Source organism: Penicillium angulare (assembly GCF_028827245.1).
Source record: "Penicillium angulare strain IBT 27051 chromosome Unknown utg000003l_segment0_segment0, whole genome shotgun sequence".
Taxonomy (NCBI): domain Eukaryota; kingdom Fungi; phylum Ascomycota; class Eurotiomycetes; order Eurotiales; family Aspergillaceae; genus Penicillium; species Penicillium angulare.
In genome coordinates, this window is record NW_026623162.1 from 4,854,099 (window position 1) to 4,870,437 (window position 16,339).

General features: G+C 46.6%; 5 protein-coding genes across 5 annotated transcripts; 3 read left to right on the forward strand and 2 right to left on the reverse strand.

The window, feature by feature from the left end:
- Nucleotides 1-126: 126 nt before the first annotated feature.
- Nucleotides 127-3,956, forward strand: N7478_003844 (ankyrin repeat domain-containing protein; the record flags this gene model as incomplete). Its single annotated transcript, XM_056920058.1, has 3 exons — nucleotides 127-954; nucleotides 1,516-2,235; nucleotides 2,307-3,956. The coding sequence occupies 3 exons, from the start codon at nucleotides 127-129 to the stop codon at nucleotides 3,954-3,956; spliced, it is 3,198 nt and encodes a 1,065-aa protein (XP_056783216.1).
- Nucleotides 3,957-7,981: 4,025 nt separating this feature from the next.
- On the forward strand, nucleotides 7,982-8,397 carry N7478_003845 (uncharacterized protein; the record flags this gene model as incomplete). Its single annotated transcript, XM_056920059.1, has 2 exons — nucleotides 7,982-8,236; nucleotides 8,290-8,397. 2 exons carry the CDS (start codon nucleotides 7,982-7,984, stop codon nucleotides 8,395-8,397), a joined length of 363 nt encoding a protein of 120 aa, XP_056783217.1.
- A 1,548-nt stretch (nucleotides 8,398-9,945) lies between these two features.
- On the reverse strand, nucleotides 9,946-11,868 carry N7478_003846 (flavin-containing monooxygenase; the record flags this gene model as incomplete). The annotated part of the gene is made up of 6 exons (XM_056920060.1): nucleotides 9,946-10,101; nucleotides 10,151-10,255; nucleotides 10,309-10,456; nucleotides 10,514-11,180; nucleotides 11,231-11,632; nucleotides 11,670-11,868. 6 exons carry the CDS (start codon nucleotides 11,866-11,868, stop codon nucleotides 9,946-9,948), a joined length of 1,677 nt encoding a protein of 558 aa, XP_056783218.1.
- Nucleotides 11,869-12,904: 1,036 nt separating this feature from the next.
- N7478_003847 (uncharacterized protein) lies at nucleotides 12,905-14,282 on the reverse strand (the record flags this gene model as incomplete). Its single annotated transcript, XM_056920061.1, has 3 exons — nucleotides 12,905-13,063; nucleotides 13,116-13,337; nucleotides 13,380-14,282. 3 exons carry the CDS (start codon nucleotides 14,280-14,282, stop codon nucleotides 12,905-12,907), a joined length of 1,284 nt encoding a protein of 427 aa, XP_056783219.1.
- Nucleotides 14,283-14,916: 634 nt separating this feature from the next.
- On the forward strand, nucleotides 14,917-16,117 carry N7478_003848 (amidohydrolase family protein; the record flags this gene model as incomplete). The annotated part of the gene is made up of 3 exons (XM_056920062.1): nucleotides 14,917-15,031; nucleotides 15,152-15,909; nucleotides 15,968-16,117. 3 exons carry the CDS (start codon nucleotides 14,917-14,919, stop codon nucleotides 16,115-16,117), a joined length of 1,023 nt encoding a protein of 340 aa, XP_056783220.1.
- Nucleotides 16,118-16,339: the final 222 nt, after the last annotated feature.

The window sequence follows — 16,339 nt, forward strand, 5'->3', positions numbered from 1 at the left end:
CCTTGATTGCTGCTGGAGTCAGTCCATTGACACCCAAGACAAAAAGCGACACACCTATTCGAGTTGCAGGTGGGTGTTGCGTTGGGAGTGTTGGGCCCAGTACCTTAGGCCATACCCCCTTGATGTATGCGTGTCATGCAGGTCATCTGGAGCGTTGTGGAGTTTCTTCCATGCTTGAACAACCCGGAAGACATGTACCGAGCACTGCATTGGGCGGCTGAGAAGGGAAGATCGAGCATTGTGGAGTTGATAATACGACAACCTGGAATCGATGTCAACGCCAAGGTGCAAGGCGACACTGCGCTGCTGCTGGCTTGCAAGAGCGCCGATCTCAGTACAATCCAAGTATTGATCAAGGCTGGTGCTGATTCAACCGTGGTCTACGAAACTGTTAAAGCATATAGAGGATTTATTCTCAGCTCTGACCCTTCCACGGCCAACCTACAAAATCAAACAGCTTTTTCCAACGATAGAGGATATACAGCACTTCATGCTCTGTGTAAAAACTCTGTCTACGGAGAGAAAGCGCGCAGTGAAGCCACCGAGTGTGTAAAGGCTCTTCTACAGGCTGGTGCTGACGTTCATGCCAAGGACTCCAAAGGCTTCACAGCCTTACATTACGCGTTCCAGTCATCGATCGGATGGATGAAGCCTTTGCTAGATGCAGGAGCGGATCCTACCATGGAAGATGACGACGGAGATACAGTCCTCCATCTTTTATCATCTTTCGAGAGCGAAGCGGTGTCTCTGGTCTTAAAGAATGAAAAGGTGGATATTAATAAAGCCAGAGAAAAGGATGGAATGACGCCATTACTCTGTCGCCTTGCAGAGAATAAGACTGATGATACAGAAATTATCAAGTCCTTAGCTTACAAGCCCGATGTGAATCTTACGGATTTGAAAGGAGACGGACCACTCCACCTGGCCTTGCGGCGTTGGGCTATCCAACCTGGGGTTATTAATTAGTGGCTGGCTGCAGGCGCCAATCCGAATTCTAAGAACGCAGCGGGAAACACACCGTTGCATCAAGCCAGGGATAGTCTCAGCCAGGAAATAATCAAAATTATTCTTCAAGCTGGAGGAGATCTTGAAGTATGCAACAACATGGGCCAATCGGTTCTTTTTACACAGTTGGGCAAACGTATGCATGGTAAATCAAAAATTCTAGGCCACTTAGCTGGGGCGGGAGCACGCCTGGACACCCGTGACTACAAAGGCCGTACGTTGTGGCATTGCGCGCTTGACTGTACAGAAAGACTCTCGCTTCTCAAAAGCCTAGGACTTGATCCTCTAGTCTCAGATCACAATGGTAACACACCGCTTCATGAAGTCGTGACTGATAAGTCATTGAATGGAAGGCGAGAAGTATTGAAACAATTGGTGGGAATGGGTATGGGCATGAACCAACGCAATCACCGAGGTCAAACCGTCTTACACCTTGTTTGTTCAAGATACTTGCCCGTGGAAACAGGTAGAGAATCATGTGACCAAGTCTTTGACTATATCCTCGAACAGAGCAAATTTCCAACGGTTAGGGATCACGAGGGCATCCAACCGCTGCATATCGCGGCTACAATTTCCGAGACATTTGTTTACAAACTTTTCAACGTTGGAGCGGACATTGGCGCAGCCACAAATGATAAGATGACAGTCCTTCATCTTGCCACGCGTGCACGTCAGTCCGGAATCATCGATATGATACTCTCCCGAGCCAACTCTCTTTCCGCGGAAACTTGCTTTAACTTTGTTAACACGCAAGATGAAGACGGACGAACTGCACTTCATTATGCATGCCGGTCCGGCCGTCCCGAAACTGTCAAATCCCTACTTGAGGCTGGAGCAGCCCTTGATGTTCTTGACATCCACAAACACTCTCCACTGACAATGTGTGGGGAGTGTGAAAAGGAAGCCTTGCTTTGGGATCGCCATATGCCATCATCAAACCCACGTCGGCAGCTATCAGAAATTGGTCTCAATGCAACAGGTCTAACACTGAAGGATGATACGCGTCCATTTTTCGACCGAGCTGACGATGACACGGCGCCTCCTTTTGGAATGATTAAATCAGAGCATGATACAACACGATTGACCCAGATCATTAACTTGCTTGTCAAGCATGGGGTTGATCTGGAGAGCGGCGAAGAATCTCTGAAGTATGCGTGGAGATATGCGGCACAGCCCGAATATGGACATACTCTTGTCTTCCACCCTTGCCAGATCGGCCTCCCAAACCCCGTGTGATCTATATTGGGTCGCGCCATGAGATGCAATATCCCGATAAGAAGTTGAAAATGCTGATTGCAAAGAACTACCGGAAAGCACTCAAAGAGACACTGGAGACAAACGCGAAAGCGGAAGAAGGCAAAGAACAAAAGGGAGGCCCGCATCATGCTACGTCTCTACGACATCGCTCGGCTGAAAAGGCTCTAGCTTTGAGATACTACGATCTGTTTGAGAATCTATCAGGGGGAAGGGAAAGCCTTCATGTCCCTGATTATAACGGACATACTTCGCTGAATATGCTTGCTCGATGTGGATTCGTGGACATCCTTGACTCCGTGTGTACTAAAGAGACAGCAGCACAGCTTGATGGTTTTGGCTGGACCACGAATCCAAACGAAGATGACCTAAAATGCCGTATACCACTAGTGATCTCTGCATGTGAACGACAACTTCCAAACATGGACGTTCTGAAATTAATCGTTGAAGACTTTGGGGTCAACGTCAATGCGAAGCGGACGCAGCGTATCTATCGCGATCGAAGATATCGCCCGACAATTTGCGATGGAGTTTTGCATGACCTTTCTATTGGGAGATTCTGGTGGCACGTGAACGAAGCTCTTCCATATTTAATCCGAATGGGTGCGGATATCAATATTCGCAATAGAGAAGGCCAGACACCTCTCATCGCTGCGCTCAAATCTCATCACCCATTTTCTAAAGAAGCTTCCGAAATTCTCATAAGAGCTGGAGCGTATGTTAATGCTGTTGACACTGAGAGCAACACTTGTCTTTCAATCGTGGGGGACAATATGGATATGACCAAACTCTTGCTTACACATGGTGCCGAAATTAGCCCAACCGCTTTTCTCTCTACTCTGAAACTTAAGAAGGTAGATTTACTGGAGACTCTTCTTTCTCAGAGTGGAAGCTCAATAGTGAATCAACCGCTTCCAAACGAAAGCTCCCGCACTAATCCATTGGGAAGTTTCACAACTGTCGGGGTCGGAGCCTTGCCATTGTTATTCACAGCTGCATGCGAGAACTTCAAGGAAAACATTAATATGAGGAAGCAACTGATGGAAGTTCTTTTGAAACATGGAGCGGATCCATATTCTACCTTTCAGCAACAAAAATACCAGGTCAGGAATTGGAGCAGCGAGAAGGAGCCCAAGGTCTTCCCAGCCACATCCGCGACCTTAATGCACGAACTTCTAAGTGGTGGCCACATTGTTGATCCAATTTTCAATCTGCCGCCCTTAGACCTTGAGCGCCGAGACGAAAATGGCTGCACGCTGATCCTAGCCGCATCCAAAGCTCACAGGCAAGGCAACTTCATCGGAAACACAAATCAAAAGGTGAACACCATAGACCCCTTGTCAGAAATGATCAAACGTGGCGCCAATGTCATGGCCCAAGACAACAAGGGAAGAACGATCCTGCATCACGTCGTCAACGATCACTCCAGAAACTTGAACCATGCACGCCTCTTCAGAGAGGCTCTCCAGGGTACTGTGGCTACTAGCCCAGGCCTTGTACACCAGACTCACAACAACAACGAGACGGCTCTTCACTATGCGTTGCGTGGCGGACGTATTGAGTTCATTGAATTTCTTCTGGAAAATGGAGCAGATCCCCTTCAACCAGAAAAAAATGGAGATATGGCCCTCCATCGCCTTGTCAGTTTCGACTACAAATCGACGAAAGATATAAAAAAACGAGCTATTGCCTGTTGAAACAAGAAATTACCCCTGTGTAGTACACTGGGGCAAAGGCATCATGGGCTCTGACTCGGCGACTCCGACTTCCCCGCAGGAACATTTGAATCAACATTCAACTTCCACATAAAGTAGCAGAACGAGCGCTAGCAGGACCCTCAGAAACGACGCATGCTACCCCGTAGCCCCCCCGCGCTACACTAACTGCTTTGGAGTAGGAGATAAAAGAAACCAGTGTAAAAAACCTACTGAATAGTTTCTTTGTATTTGTATTGGCGTTTCAGATGAAATAAAGCATTTTGAAATTCATGGGTTTTCCTGGTGGCAGCTTGCTCAATGGCAATTCGCTTACCAGTTACGCTACTTAACGTAATTCCCGGTCGGGCTGTACACCCGGCCGAGCTGTACACCCCATCAAAAATCACATCTTCCTACCAATATACCAACTTTAACCAGCCACTATGCCACCAATTCGCGCCCAATCGTCTCGAAATTCTGCCGGAAAAGAGGGTAGGATCTTATTAGCCGTTAAAGATATCAAAGATGGCCGTATCAACTCTCTCCGCGCAGCAGCAAAGCTATACGATATCCCCCATACAACGCTGGCTACGCGCGTCAATGGTGTACAATCACGCGTCGATATACGTCCAAATGGCCATAAACTGACACAATTAGAAGAGGATTCACTTGTTGAATGGATAATCTCTATGGATACGCGTGGAGCAGCGCCTAGGCCAGCTACTGTACGAGAGATGGCTAATATACTACTAGCTGCGCGTGGTAGCTACCCTCCACCAACAGTTGGTAAAAATTGGCCATCAAGCTTCATAAATCGACGCGAAGAGATTCGATCACGCTTCTCTAGGCGTTACGACTATCAACGCGCATTAAACGAAGATCCTAAATCGCTACGAGAGTGGTTTGCGACCGTACAACGTGCTATTGACGATAACGGTATCCAAATGGAGGATATCTACAACTTCGATGAGACAGGGTTTGCAATGGGTCTTATTTCAACACAGAAAGTGGTTACGCGGGCTGGATACTACGGTCGGAGAGCTATATTACAACCAGGAAACCGCGAATGGGTTACTGCTATTGAAACTATTTGTGCAGATGGCTATTCGCTACCGCCATGTATAGTTTTTAAAGGCCAAGTTGCTATGGCTGGTTGGTTTGATAATCTACCAAAAGACTGGCGATTTGAGGTCTCAAATAATGGCTGGACTACCGATGAAATTGGCCTACGTTGGCTACAGAAACTATTCATCCCATGTACAAATTCGCGCGTACATGGCCGGTTTCGGCTATTGATTCTTGATGGCCATGGTAGCCATCTTACGGCTAAATTTGACCAAATCTGCGCAGAAAACAATATTATACCACTTTGTATGCCTGCGCATTCTTCGCATTTATTACAACCGCTTGATGTTGGATGTTTCGCAGTGCTTAAACGCGCATACGGTCGCTTTATAAGTGATCTTGCGCGTGTAGGCTATAACCACATTGATAAGTTTGATTTTCTGGATGACTACCAACGCGCAAGACTGGAAGTGTTCAAAAAGCCAATTATTATTCAAAATAGCTTTATAGCTGCTGGCCTAGTGCCTATTGATCCAGAAAGAGTGCTTTCGAAGCTTAATATCTCTCTACGAACACCAACACCCCCAGGAAGCCGACCAAGCAGCAGATCTAGCCAATTTACACCAAAAACGCCGAGAACTGTCATTCAACTACAAAAACAAGCTTCTATGATGAAAGATCTATTAAAACAACGGTCAAATAGCCCACCAAGCCCATCGAAGACTATGTTAGATCAAATTATCAAAGGTCACTATATATCGCTACACAACACAGCGTTACTCGCACAGGAAAACGCAAATTTACGTACAGCCAATGAGAAAAAACGCCAAAAACGCAATCGATCAAATAGGCAGATACCCTGTGATACTGGCCTAACGGTCGAAGAGGGCCTACAACTAGCTACGCAGCTAAATTTACTAGATGAAGCTACTCCGGTGGATTCGAATACACAGGGCAAAACGCCTATTCAGCCAGGTCAGCCAGCCAAAAGGGCTCCGCCTCGGTGTAGTGGATGTGGGAATATTGGCCATAAGATCAATCGATGTATAAATCGCGTTATTTAGCTAAATTAATATATGTTGGCCAATATATATCGATTTAAATTTTTCTAATGGGTTGGGGTGTACAGCTCGGCCGGGTGTACAGCCCGACCGGGAATTACGTTAATGGCGGGTATTACATAATTCAATATCGATTGGGGCTGTAGCTCAGTTGGTAGTAGCGCTCGCTTTGCAACTGAATTGCGAGAGGTCTGGCGTTCGAGTCGCCACTGCTCCATTTTTTGTTTATTTTTTGTTTTTCCAATTAGTGTTCACACTCTTTGTATTATCTTCTAGAGTATTCATTTTGCGATAAAAACCTCTCTTCTTTTCTTCCCTTTTTGAGCAGCGGTCGCGGGAGACGATTGTCTACGTAAGTTGATCTTCAGCTTGGGCTTTTTACTCAGGGAGAATGGACCTGACCACAGCACAAGCTGCTTCTTGATAGCTGTCCAATATATCTGTATCATGAGATCGATGATTTGAATTGCGCTGGGCTCGCCTGTGCAATGAAACGCAGTGTCATCAGCTCTTACTTTACTATGACAGGCGGCCTTTCGTCGAAGAACTTTCTCTAAGTTCTTCTCCAAAGGACAGCTGCCAAAAAAAGCTAGACTGAAACTTTTTGTGCGCAGTCAACGTCAGTATGGTTTTTTAGGTGTCTATAGTATAAGGCCTCATTGACAATCAAGGATTCCACGTGGTTTTGAAGCTTGCAATGTAGAGTGTGCACATAGGGTAGACAGATCTGCATTTCAACATTACCATACTTCCTGGTAACTAAGGTCGGTGACTCCAGATTCTCACAACAAAATACCAAACACAAAAATGAGCAAATATGAGCTGCTTGATGTGTCATCTTACTCTTGTATACCATCCCGCATGGCGAGCTGAGTGACCGGCATGCCTCTATGTACAATAGCAAAATCGGTCCACCCATGAGCACACCCTGTTCGCACAGAACAGGGCAAGCACTTATCTCTTTCCAAAAAAGGCTCCCAGCATTCCGAAGCAACAAAAAGTCGAATAAATGGATGATCACGGAACAGCGCGATTTGACTTTCCGCCATATCCACCTTGCACGCTGTTTCTAAGGATTTGAAGAGCCACTTTAAGAGGTACAGAAATTTCCTGTGCTGTTTACTTTATAAACAAGCGCGAACAAATAAGTAAGTGGTCGTGCTCAAGACAAGGGTCTGACAAAAAGTGAATGTGATTTGTAATTTTCTTTCTCACTTCTTGAGTAATGCGGTTTCGGAACTGTTCCGGGTTCAAGCCGGGAGGTACCCGACTGGCAGGTTGCTCGCACAAGGAGCCAAGGATCCCCTCGCACTGGCGTCTGGAAAGTTCCGAAGTGCTGATATTTACCTGCACAAGTAGACAGTATCAGGAAATATATGATATAAGATCGTCTCGGCATCCCCCTCTACGAGTGCATCTCTGCTGCATTGCCGGTCGAACGGGACTCTTTAATTTCCGCGTTTAGTCTTTGTTCGTTGACCTCCCAGAGAATCGCAATTGTCGGAATATGACTTCCCCGGACGAGGTAAATTCACACAATCTAAGCGGCAACTGGATCATGGTAGATTTACCTCGCATGCTATGCGATCCCGGATTCTAACCTAAATCTCATCCCGCTGATTACACAAACGCAGAATAGGATAAGACCTGCTCAACCGGTCTGGATGAAGTTCTCAAAATAGTAGATCCTTCTGGAGTTCCGATATCTGAAGCCTGTCAAATCTAAATAGCGACCAGCAAGGAATTGGTTGGGTAGCTAGCAGAGCCATTTCGATCTCGACAAGCACCCTGAAGATCACTCAGGACTCTGATGCAGACAATACTACTTTCTTGACTCTTGAGCCTGCCTTGAAGGGTGGATTGAAAGGAGTAACAGAGTATCGTCCACTGGACTGGACTATGTTCGAGCAAAATGACACACTCTTCGGCCGCGTCTGCATTCGTGGCCGTTATATCGCCGGCAAAAGAAACTCGGATGGACGATTACAGCCGCTCCTGGAAATTCAGATTAAGGGCGCTGGATCATACAAGGAGTCTTTTTTATCTAAGGCGATTCCCATCAAACAGCAAGATGAAGATGCAAAGGGGACCGTCGAGAAAGCTTTCATTCATGACTTCGTCCGTAGCGTCGACTCTGGATGGACCGCAGAGCAGGTAAGCATATCCAATGTTGTATGTCAAACGAATTCCCGCTCAGTGGTTGCTAGATATGGATGGTGGAGAGATATGGCGAAGAGAATGTTTTGACTCCACGGGTAGTAGTTGTGACGAGCACTTCGGCTTCGTCCGCTCGTGTTTTGTATCGACGTGGATAATGGCAAAGCTCAGTTGTGTATGGTTGTTGCAAAGCTGTCGCGCGTTTGAGTGCCTGAAATAAATGCAGCAATGTTTACAGCTGTTCGTCCAGCATATTCCTGGCTTAGGAGCTCATTGACTGGGCCCAAATAAGTTACCAGGTGAGTAGTTTGAGCATGAATAGGCACTCTACTCTACATAGAAAAATGCAATTCGTAACTACCCATATTACCATCTCATTAGGTCTCAGATTTACACCAGAATAAGGGAGCTAGTGCCAGCAATATGACCTCGGAAGTATATGTGAAGTTCACTTTAAGAACGGTTCCCTACCTGATAAAATTATTAATATCAATAAAATGAGCCGGGATCTTATAATTTTCTCCAATTTTGGGGCGGCCCCCGAGGAAACACGCATCTAGCTAACGCTTGAATGCATTATCTGCAGACATGATGAGAAAGGGCTCTGTTCACAAAGAATCAACTGGGGCTCTTAATATAGATATTTATTACATCGCAAAGGAGATTTGATTTGAAATACAGAGAAATTCTGGTCACACATCGATAATATTGGGAGATTTTGTTCGAGGGAACGTGCCTTGATTGACGATAATGTAGGTACCGTGAGATCACTTACGCTGCATGAAATGGTATCTATTGGTCCTTGTGGTGGTAGTTTTCGTATCATTTTAAGCATCAATTAGCCAAGCGTCAAAACCCTTTCACTTTATTGTCGGGGACTTTATATATTCAAGATCTCTATTTTTTATCCCTAGCTGCAAGATGATGCTCAGGACTGTGAGCCTCTATGCCGTCAAGGAGTCAAGCAGATCACTATCCCACCAGTGCCCAACAAGGTAATCGATTGCCTCTTTATCTCTCGGGGAACTTTTGAATCGCCCGTATAAACCGGGATATGTCCTCAGGGGTTCCAGAGCGGATCTTATCAGTCATTTAATGGAGAGCGAGATAGAAATCACGGTATGAGCTTTGCCTCTGCGATCATGGTTTGAATTGTAAATGCATGAGCGTTCTTCAGTCAAAGTGTCAGTCACGCAGTACTAGGTATTTATGAATGGGCATTGTGATTTTGGTTAATATGGATCCCAGACATGCGCTTTGGCTGAATTCTGACAGCGTCTTAAAGCTGGAAAGATGAGAAGAAAACGGCAGCTACGTTCCATACCGAGCTGCAAGCAAGGAAACAGGAGCAAGTGAGGAGATAAGCTTCTCACACCAAACGCTGACCCATACAAAGGCCAGGTGATCTCTAACAAATCCAAGGGTTTTCCAAGTGTCAGCAATTCAGGGCAATTGATAGACTCCCTAGTATAGTTGCTCATGACGACTTCCAGTCCCTTATTAAATCTATCAAATGTATACATTGTTTATTTTTTTTTTTTTTCTTTTTTTTTAATGGAATGGATTATGGGTGTTAGTTAAAGTTAATAGGGCACAGTTATTCAACCAAATATGGATCTCATGAACCGGTGCAAAGCAAGCAACAACAATTATGACACAGCCAATATATTTGTAGTGTTTAGCTCCCATAGAATATTAGAGTGGCTCTAAACACTTAAACCAATTACTTGAAGCAATCTACCCCAAGCGGTTGACCAGAACAGTGGGCTCTGAGAATGAGTAGTAATAGCAACGCCAACCGCCAGAATCCACACCATCGCAAATTTCAGGCCTACTCTTCGACTACCAGGCTTTTGAATCAACTGATCAAGTCAGCAAAGATCTGGGGAATAGATAGTCATCTGGACTTACTTTTGATGTCCAATCCGACCAAGTGGGGAATAAGCTGCGCCACCAGAAATGTGCCTGCGTCCAAGGGTATGCCATTGCATTCCACTTTTTCTCATTCAGGTACCACTGTAACTTGTTAGCAACAAACGGTATTTTTTTGGTGTGGATATCTTTCGTACCGAAGCACATCCTGCATTCCAAACACGGTTTCGAGGAGTTTCTTGAACTCGGTAGATATAACTATCTTCGGCTTCCTGCTTCAGGTTTATCGAAGCAGCCTCGCCATTCAAGACGGGTCTAAGAACCCGAAGAGCGTAGTTCACAGAGCTAATCGAATTAATTATCCTGGGAGGACCCAGTTTGCTCATTGCCATCGTGACTTACTTTTCAGCCGCCATCAATGCAGATGTATGCCCTGTTGCGGCATTTGGTCCGAGTGACAGGAAGAAATTTGGGAATCCACTCATCGCCGAGCAGTTGTAGGCTCCTGGGCCATCATACCGATCCCAATGTTCTGTGACAGTACCCTCCGAGCCCCGAATCTGAGTATATGGCAGAAATGTGTTCGTGAGGAATCCGGTCGCCAGCACAATTACGTCAGCAGGATAGAATCCATTCGTTGTATTGATACCATCCGGTAGGATTTCGGTGATTTTCTTTTGGGTGAGATTTAGCTTATCGTTGTGAAGTGATTTGAGGTACCCGCCATCAAAAATTCGCCGCTTGCATCCCACATCAAAGTCTGGAATAAGAGTGTCGTGGTATTTGGTTGGAGCAGTTTCTCGCATATACTTCTCGACCTTCTGTCGGTGCTTTTCACGAAGTCTAGCTGCAGACTTAGTCATTGGAAATAGTCGGAAGTCCTTTTCGGCGATTAAAAAGATGTGAAAACGGTGGAGGCGCATAGCTAGCGGGACATAGGTGAAAACCCACTGCAAAACTCTTGGGTACGTAGATTTAGGAGCTGGAAACACCCAGTGCTTGCTCCGGACGATCTGGGTCAAGCTCTTGGTACGTTCCACGATGGCTGGCACGATCTGGGCAGCAGTGCCTAACTTGTCAGTATTCCCGGTTTCCACCAGAGGTAGGGCGGGCACTCACATACATTCCCAATGACAACCACATTCTTGCCCTCCAAATTCACACTATGATCCCATTTTGCGGAGTTGAATAGGGAGCCGTTGAATGACTGAGCTCCAGGAATATCACAAGCCTTAGGCTCCACAAGTTGCTCAGTGGCTGCAAAAAGTATCTGAGCTTCGTGGTAAGTCACTTCACCTGTTATCACATTGCGTAACTTCATGAACCACCGGGAGGCGTCTTCACGCCAAACAGATTCTTGGACCTCGGTGGAAAAGGTCATTTTATCGCGAAGGCCGTATTGGTGCACCACGTTGTCATGGTAAGATTTGATCTCTTTGTTCGAAGGCATGAGCTTGGTCCATCGAGAGCTCAAAGCGAATGAGAAGATGTAGAGCGCATTCGGAACATCGCAGCCACATCCTTGGATGGTGGTAAGCCCTAAAAATGCCGCACATACGGGAACAGAATTTATATTCAGCAGGGTATGAACTGATATGCCAAGTCTCTCCGCAGTCTCTATGCCGCTCAAAGAAATGCACATCATCCATATCATACCATCGCTTGAGTGTCGCCCCAAGGGCAATCGCACTTAGGCCAGTGCCGATATAAGCAATCTGGCTATATGAAGCCTGAACCGGGTCAGAATTATGCGTCATCATGGGCAAAAGAAAAGAGTTGGGATACTGTCGTGTCAGATGACAAAACTGTATTCGAGGTGATTTCTGGGATGCGCGGGTTATTGGTTTCAATATTTGAACCACAAGACCATTATAGAAAAGGAAAAGGTTGTACCGAGGTTTCAACTGGCACGGTATACATGACTATATTTGCTCTTAACATGCCTTGTGCATTCCTGGGGTACGGTTGTGAACAGTTGTCGGACATGATCCGGGTTCTTTCAGGGGTGAAAGACGATCATGAATCTGGACCGGCTATAGGGATGAACCCGACAAATGCTCCACTTTGGTTCTGCACCTGCTGAGCTGTGGCGTGGATAAAAGTCCAATATCGATGACGAGAACTCAATATCGGCGGCTTATGCTCGGAGGGAGGAGACGAAGAACACGCAATGTGTTTGCAGCGGCAAGTAGAGAACAAAGCTACATATTGATGGACCGGGTTTGGAAATAGAGTGAGTTTGACATACGTTAATTTCAATCCTTACCCCAGCAAAAATATGACGACAGAGTCTGTTTTCAACTACTTCGGCTGCGTTCCGAGGTAAAACAGCAGCAGAATTGTTTCCGACGCGATAGGTAGATGCCTGGGTTAGCTACAAACGTTATCAAATGTACATCACAGGTTTAATACTATCTCGGTTTCTCGGTTTCATAATCCCGGCCACCATATACCTGCTTGTCAGGGTGTCTGAATGTTACCCGAGGCTTTCAGGATAGGCCATGTAGATAGACTTGCTTCTCTTTTCTCTTCCTCTTCTATCAGGTCTTTTCGGCTACCTTCAGGACAACATGGTTCTATTGGTCTATTTTCTATAGAGGGAAAATATGGTACAGGTGACAGAGTACTTCAGAGAAAACAAGTCTTGCAGTGGGCTACCCATGGGCTTTTTGATAAAAAGTCAATACCGGTACAGATGGCTCGGTTCATCACAAAGTGAACTTTTACTCTGCAAATTTCCAAGGGGACACATTCTTATGACAAAAGAATATTAAATGTTCGTAAATATCAATCTCATACTTCGTTCGATCCGACTGCCGCCTCTAGAACACCCGCGCGTGTTGCCTCCTCGGTAATTAGCTTTTCATGTTCTTCGCTCCTAATTGTCACTTTGACCGGGAAGGGCTCGTCAGTGCTATGGTGATTGAGGTGGCGGGAATTGTAAGGACCAGTCTAGTTTCGTTAAAACTTAGTCTATAAACCATGAAGCACAACCCAAACGTACCGTCGAATAAGCATAGCACATCACCAGTCGGGCAATGTTGATGGAAAGCCCTCTCTGGGCTAGCCGGTATCCATAACAAATGCGGCGTCCACCTCCAAACTGCCAGAGATCATGCGCTACGTCCGTCTCATTACCATTGAGCCACCTCTCTGGTTTGAAGGTATCCGGGTCCTCGCAGTCATTACATACCAGAATGCCGTTTATGACGAAGCCCACACCAGGCTGGAAATGTTAGCCTTCAAATTCCATGTCTGTTGTCAACACATGGTCCGGCGTGAAGGGGAAAATTGGCCTCCATCGGAGAACCTCCTTGATAAGGGCACAGATGTACGGCATCTGTTCTAGATCCATGATACCTGGTAGCCGAAGGGTATCGCTAACAGGTGCGCATATCTTGTCGACTTCCTCGCGCGCCTTCTGATAAACATCTGGACGGCATAGAGCTGACATAACGAAGATATTCAAGGCCTCGTGGGTAGTATCACTGCCGGCCTCGATCAACTGCATTGCGACATACATGGTTTCTTGGTCGTCACCAGTGAACTTGGTGTTCTTTTCTAGGAGAACGTCACGAACAAATGATGGTGGTGCGATTCCTGCGTCGATCTGCCTGCGTACTGGATCCCACCATGACCGATATACCTCGTAGTTCCAATTGCCAACTTTCTCCCAGTGCTTGCGCCATACATGTAGGAACTTTGGCAGCGAATCCAGCTCTGGAAACCAGTCCACAAGGCTTGACCCGATACTCCCAACAAAGCACGTCACCACATCTTGCAACTCGGCTAACTCCTTGCCTGTCTTGGCCAGCCGTTCACCAAGTGCAATCCGATGTACCACCGAATTTGCGTACCGATAGTGGTTTCTATACCATAATTTTGGGTTATGTAGGTACTCGGCAAGAAGCTGGGTGCTCTCAAGCTCCTGCCAGCCAGCGTATTGCTTGAGTGCCGTATCACTAAGCAGAGAATGCATGACACGGCGCTTTTCGGTCCACCCGGAAGGCGGAAGAAGCAATGAACGGCCGCGGCGGCTGACAATGCCGCTGGCAACAGGCATAGGCGACCGACCGTTTGTAAATGAACCTCTTTTTGCGATAATTTCCGCCACAACCCGCTTGTTGTTGAGAAAAATCCAGGTCTTAGATCCGAGGTGGACGGTGGTCATTTCACCATAGCCAGCGAGTTCACGATGCTATATCAATCAGCTAGAACTTTCAGAAACAAAATGAGACATAGCACCCACCATCTTGTAGTCCGGATCATTTCGCGCGGACTCTAAGTCCAAGAGACTTCCAAATATAGGAATCCCTTTCGGGCCTGGGGGGAGGCGCCATGTCTTTCATGCTGGTGCACGACGCTTGCCAGCCGGCGTGAATATCTCCTGGATTGGCAGGAACGTTGTTCCCAGGCATAAGGCGATTGCAACCAAGGTGGCGGCGACCGGGTGAACGGCGGCGTAGTAGCCGAGTTCAGAGTGAACTGAGAAAGCCATGGCAGTAAAGACGTTGATCGGATTTCAATTAAGCCAATGCATTTTCATGAGATCTACGTTGGTAAATATATTGCTTAAAATAACCATTCAAATTCGGGTCCATTCCGGGTGTTTCGATTTATCAGGATCAGTTGTGATACAGTGACGTGAGCTTTCACGACATCGGAACCATCCCGGAAACGTATATATAAAACCGGGGAAATATTCGACGGGACCGTTGACCCACAGTTTCATTATGCTGGGCCTCCTTTTCACAATTTTAGCTTTATCAATCATCTGGCAGTTTCAAAAAGCCAACATTCACGATATGGCTGACGAGGCGGCTGACTGGCTTCAGGATAAGGTGTTGGGTTGGATATCTGCACCTCCAACCAACAAGATCGACACACATCATCATTATGTCCCATCATTTTATAGTAAAGGTAGTCTCTCGGATATAAAGTCATGATTGCGCACGTGCTAACAGATTGGGCCTATAGCAGTTGAAAAAGCAGGAGGTGAATACCCCTACCATTCGGAGTGACTCGGCTGATGTGATGTAGGGGACCCAAGCGGCTGGCCAACCCCATCGTGGACGCCCTTGAGGTCAAAGCTGCTTATGAAACGTCTCGGCGTGCAAACCTCTATTCTCTCTGTCACAGCCCCGGGAGCCTGTATCCTGCAAGGTCAAGAATCGGTTGACATGGCGCGGAAACTAAACGAATACGGCGCGGAACTGCGTGACAAAGAGCCTAGAGCCTTTGGCTTTTTCGCCTCGCTTCCGAGTCTCCTCGATACGAAAGCTGCACTTGCCGAAATTGCGTATTCTTTAGACACACTGCATGCAGATGGCATTACAGTTTTCACTCGCTACGGCCCTGGTAATGTGTATCTCGGACATGCTTCACTGGAACCGGTCTGGGCCGAGCTTAATCGCCGCAAATGTGTTATTTTCGTACATCCTACACACCCCGCGGACACGACCCCGGTGAACCCACTGCTCCCACAGCCTGCTATCGACTACCCGCATGAGACAACCCGAGCTGCCATGGATATGATCATACAGGGTACGCGTCGTAAATACCCAAACTGCAAGGTCATTCTATCACATGCAGGTGGTGCCCTTCCATACCTAGTGACGCGGGTGGCAACACCGATGCGCAAGGCTCCAGACTTTGCGGTCTCGCACCGCATGGGCACGACCTATTCGCAAGTTATGGATGACTTCCGCAGCTTCCACTTTGACTTGGCGCTGTCGTCAACGCCATCCGTGCTGGGTTTGGCGCTGAAAATGATACCGCATGATCATATTCTTTATGGGGTGAGTATTCAGCTTGGATAGTATTTTCTTGAGTGCAATTACTAATGCGAATGACCAGAGTGACTTTCCCTATGCCCCGGTTACCGCCTATCCGGCATTCTTAGAGGATTTGGAGGGTTATGAAATGAGTCCCGAATTGAGAGATAAGATCAATTTCCGGAACGCGATACAATTGATTCCCAGGTTAGAAAAGAATGCCAGATATTGAGGCCATTAACGGCCTGCCGCCTGTATTCTTTCAGCCTTTTATTTAGTCGTGGAAGCGCAACTCGATCATTTTGAGTGGTACACTATGGCGTACAAACCGGATTACAGCGAGCCCTGTTTGTCATGCATCCACAGAAGGATCACAGTATCGAGAATGAGAAAACAAAGAAAATCCAAGGCCTAGTAGCCAATAGCATCTTCATTGCCAGTATAATATTGCTAA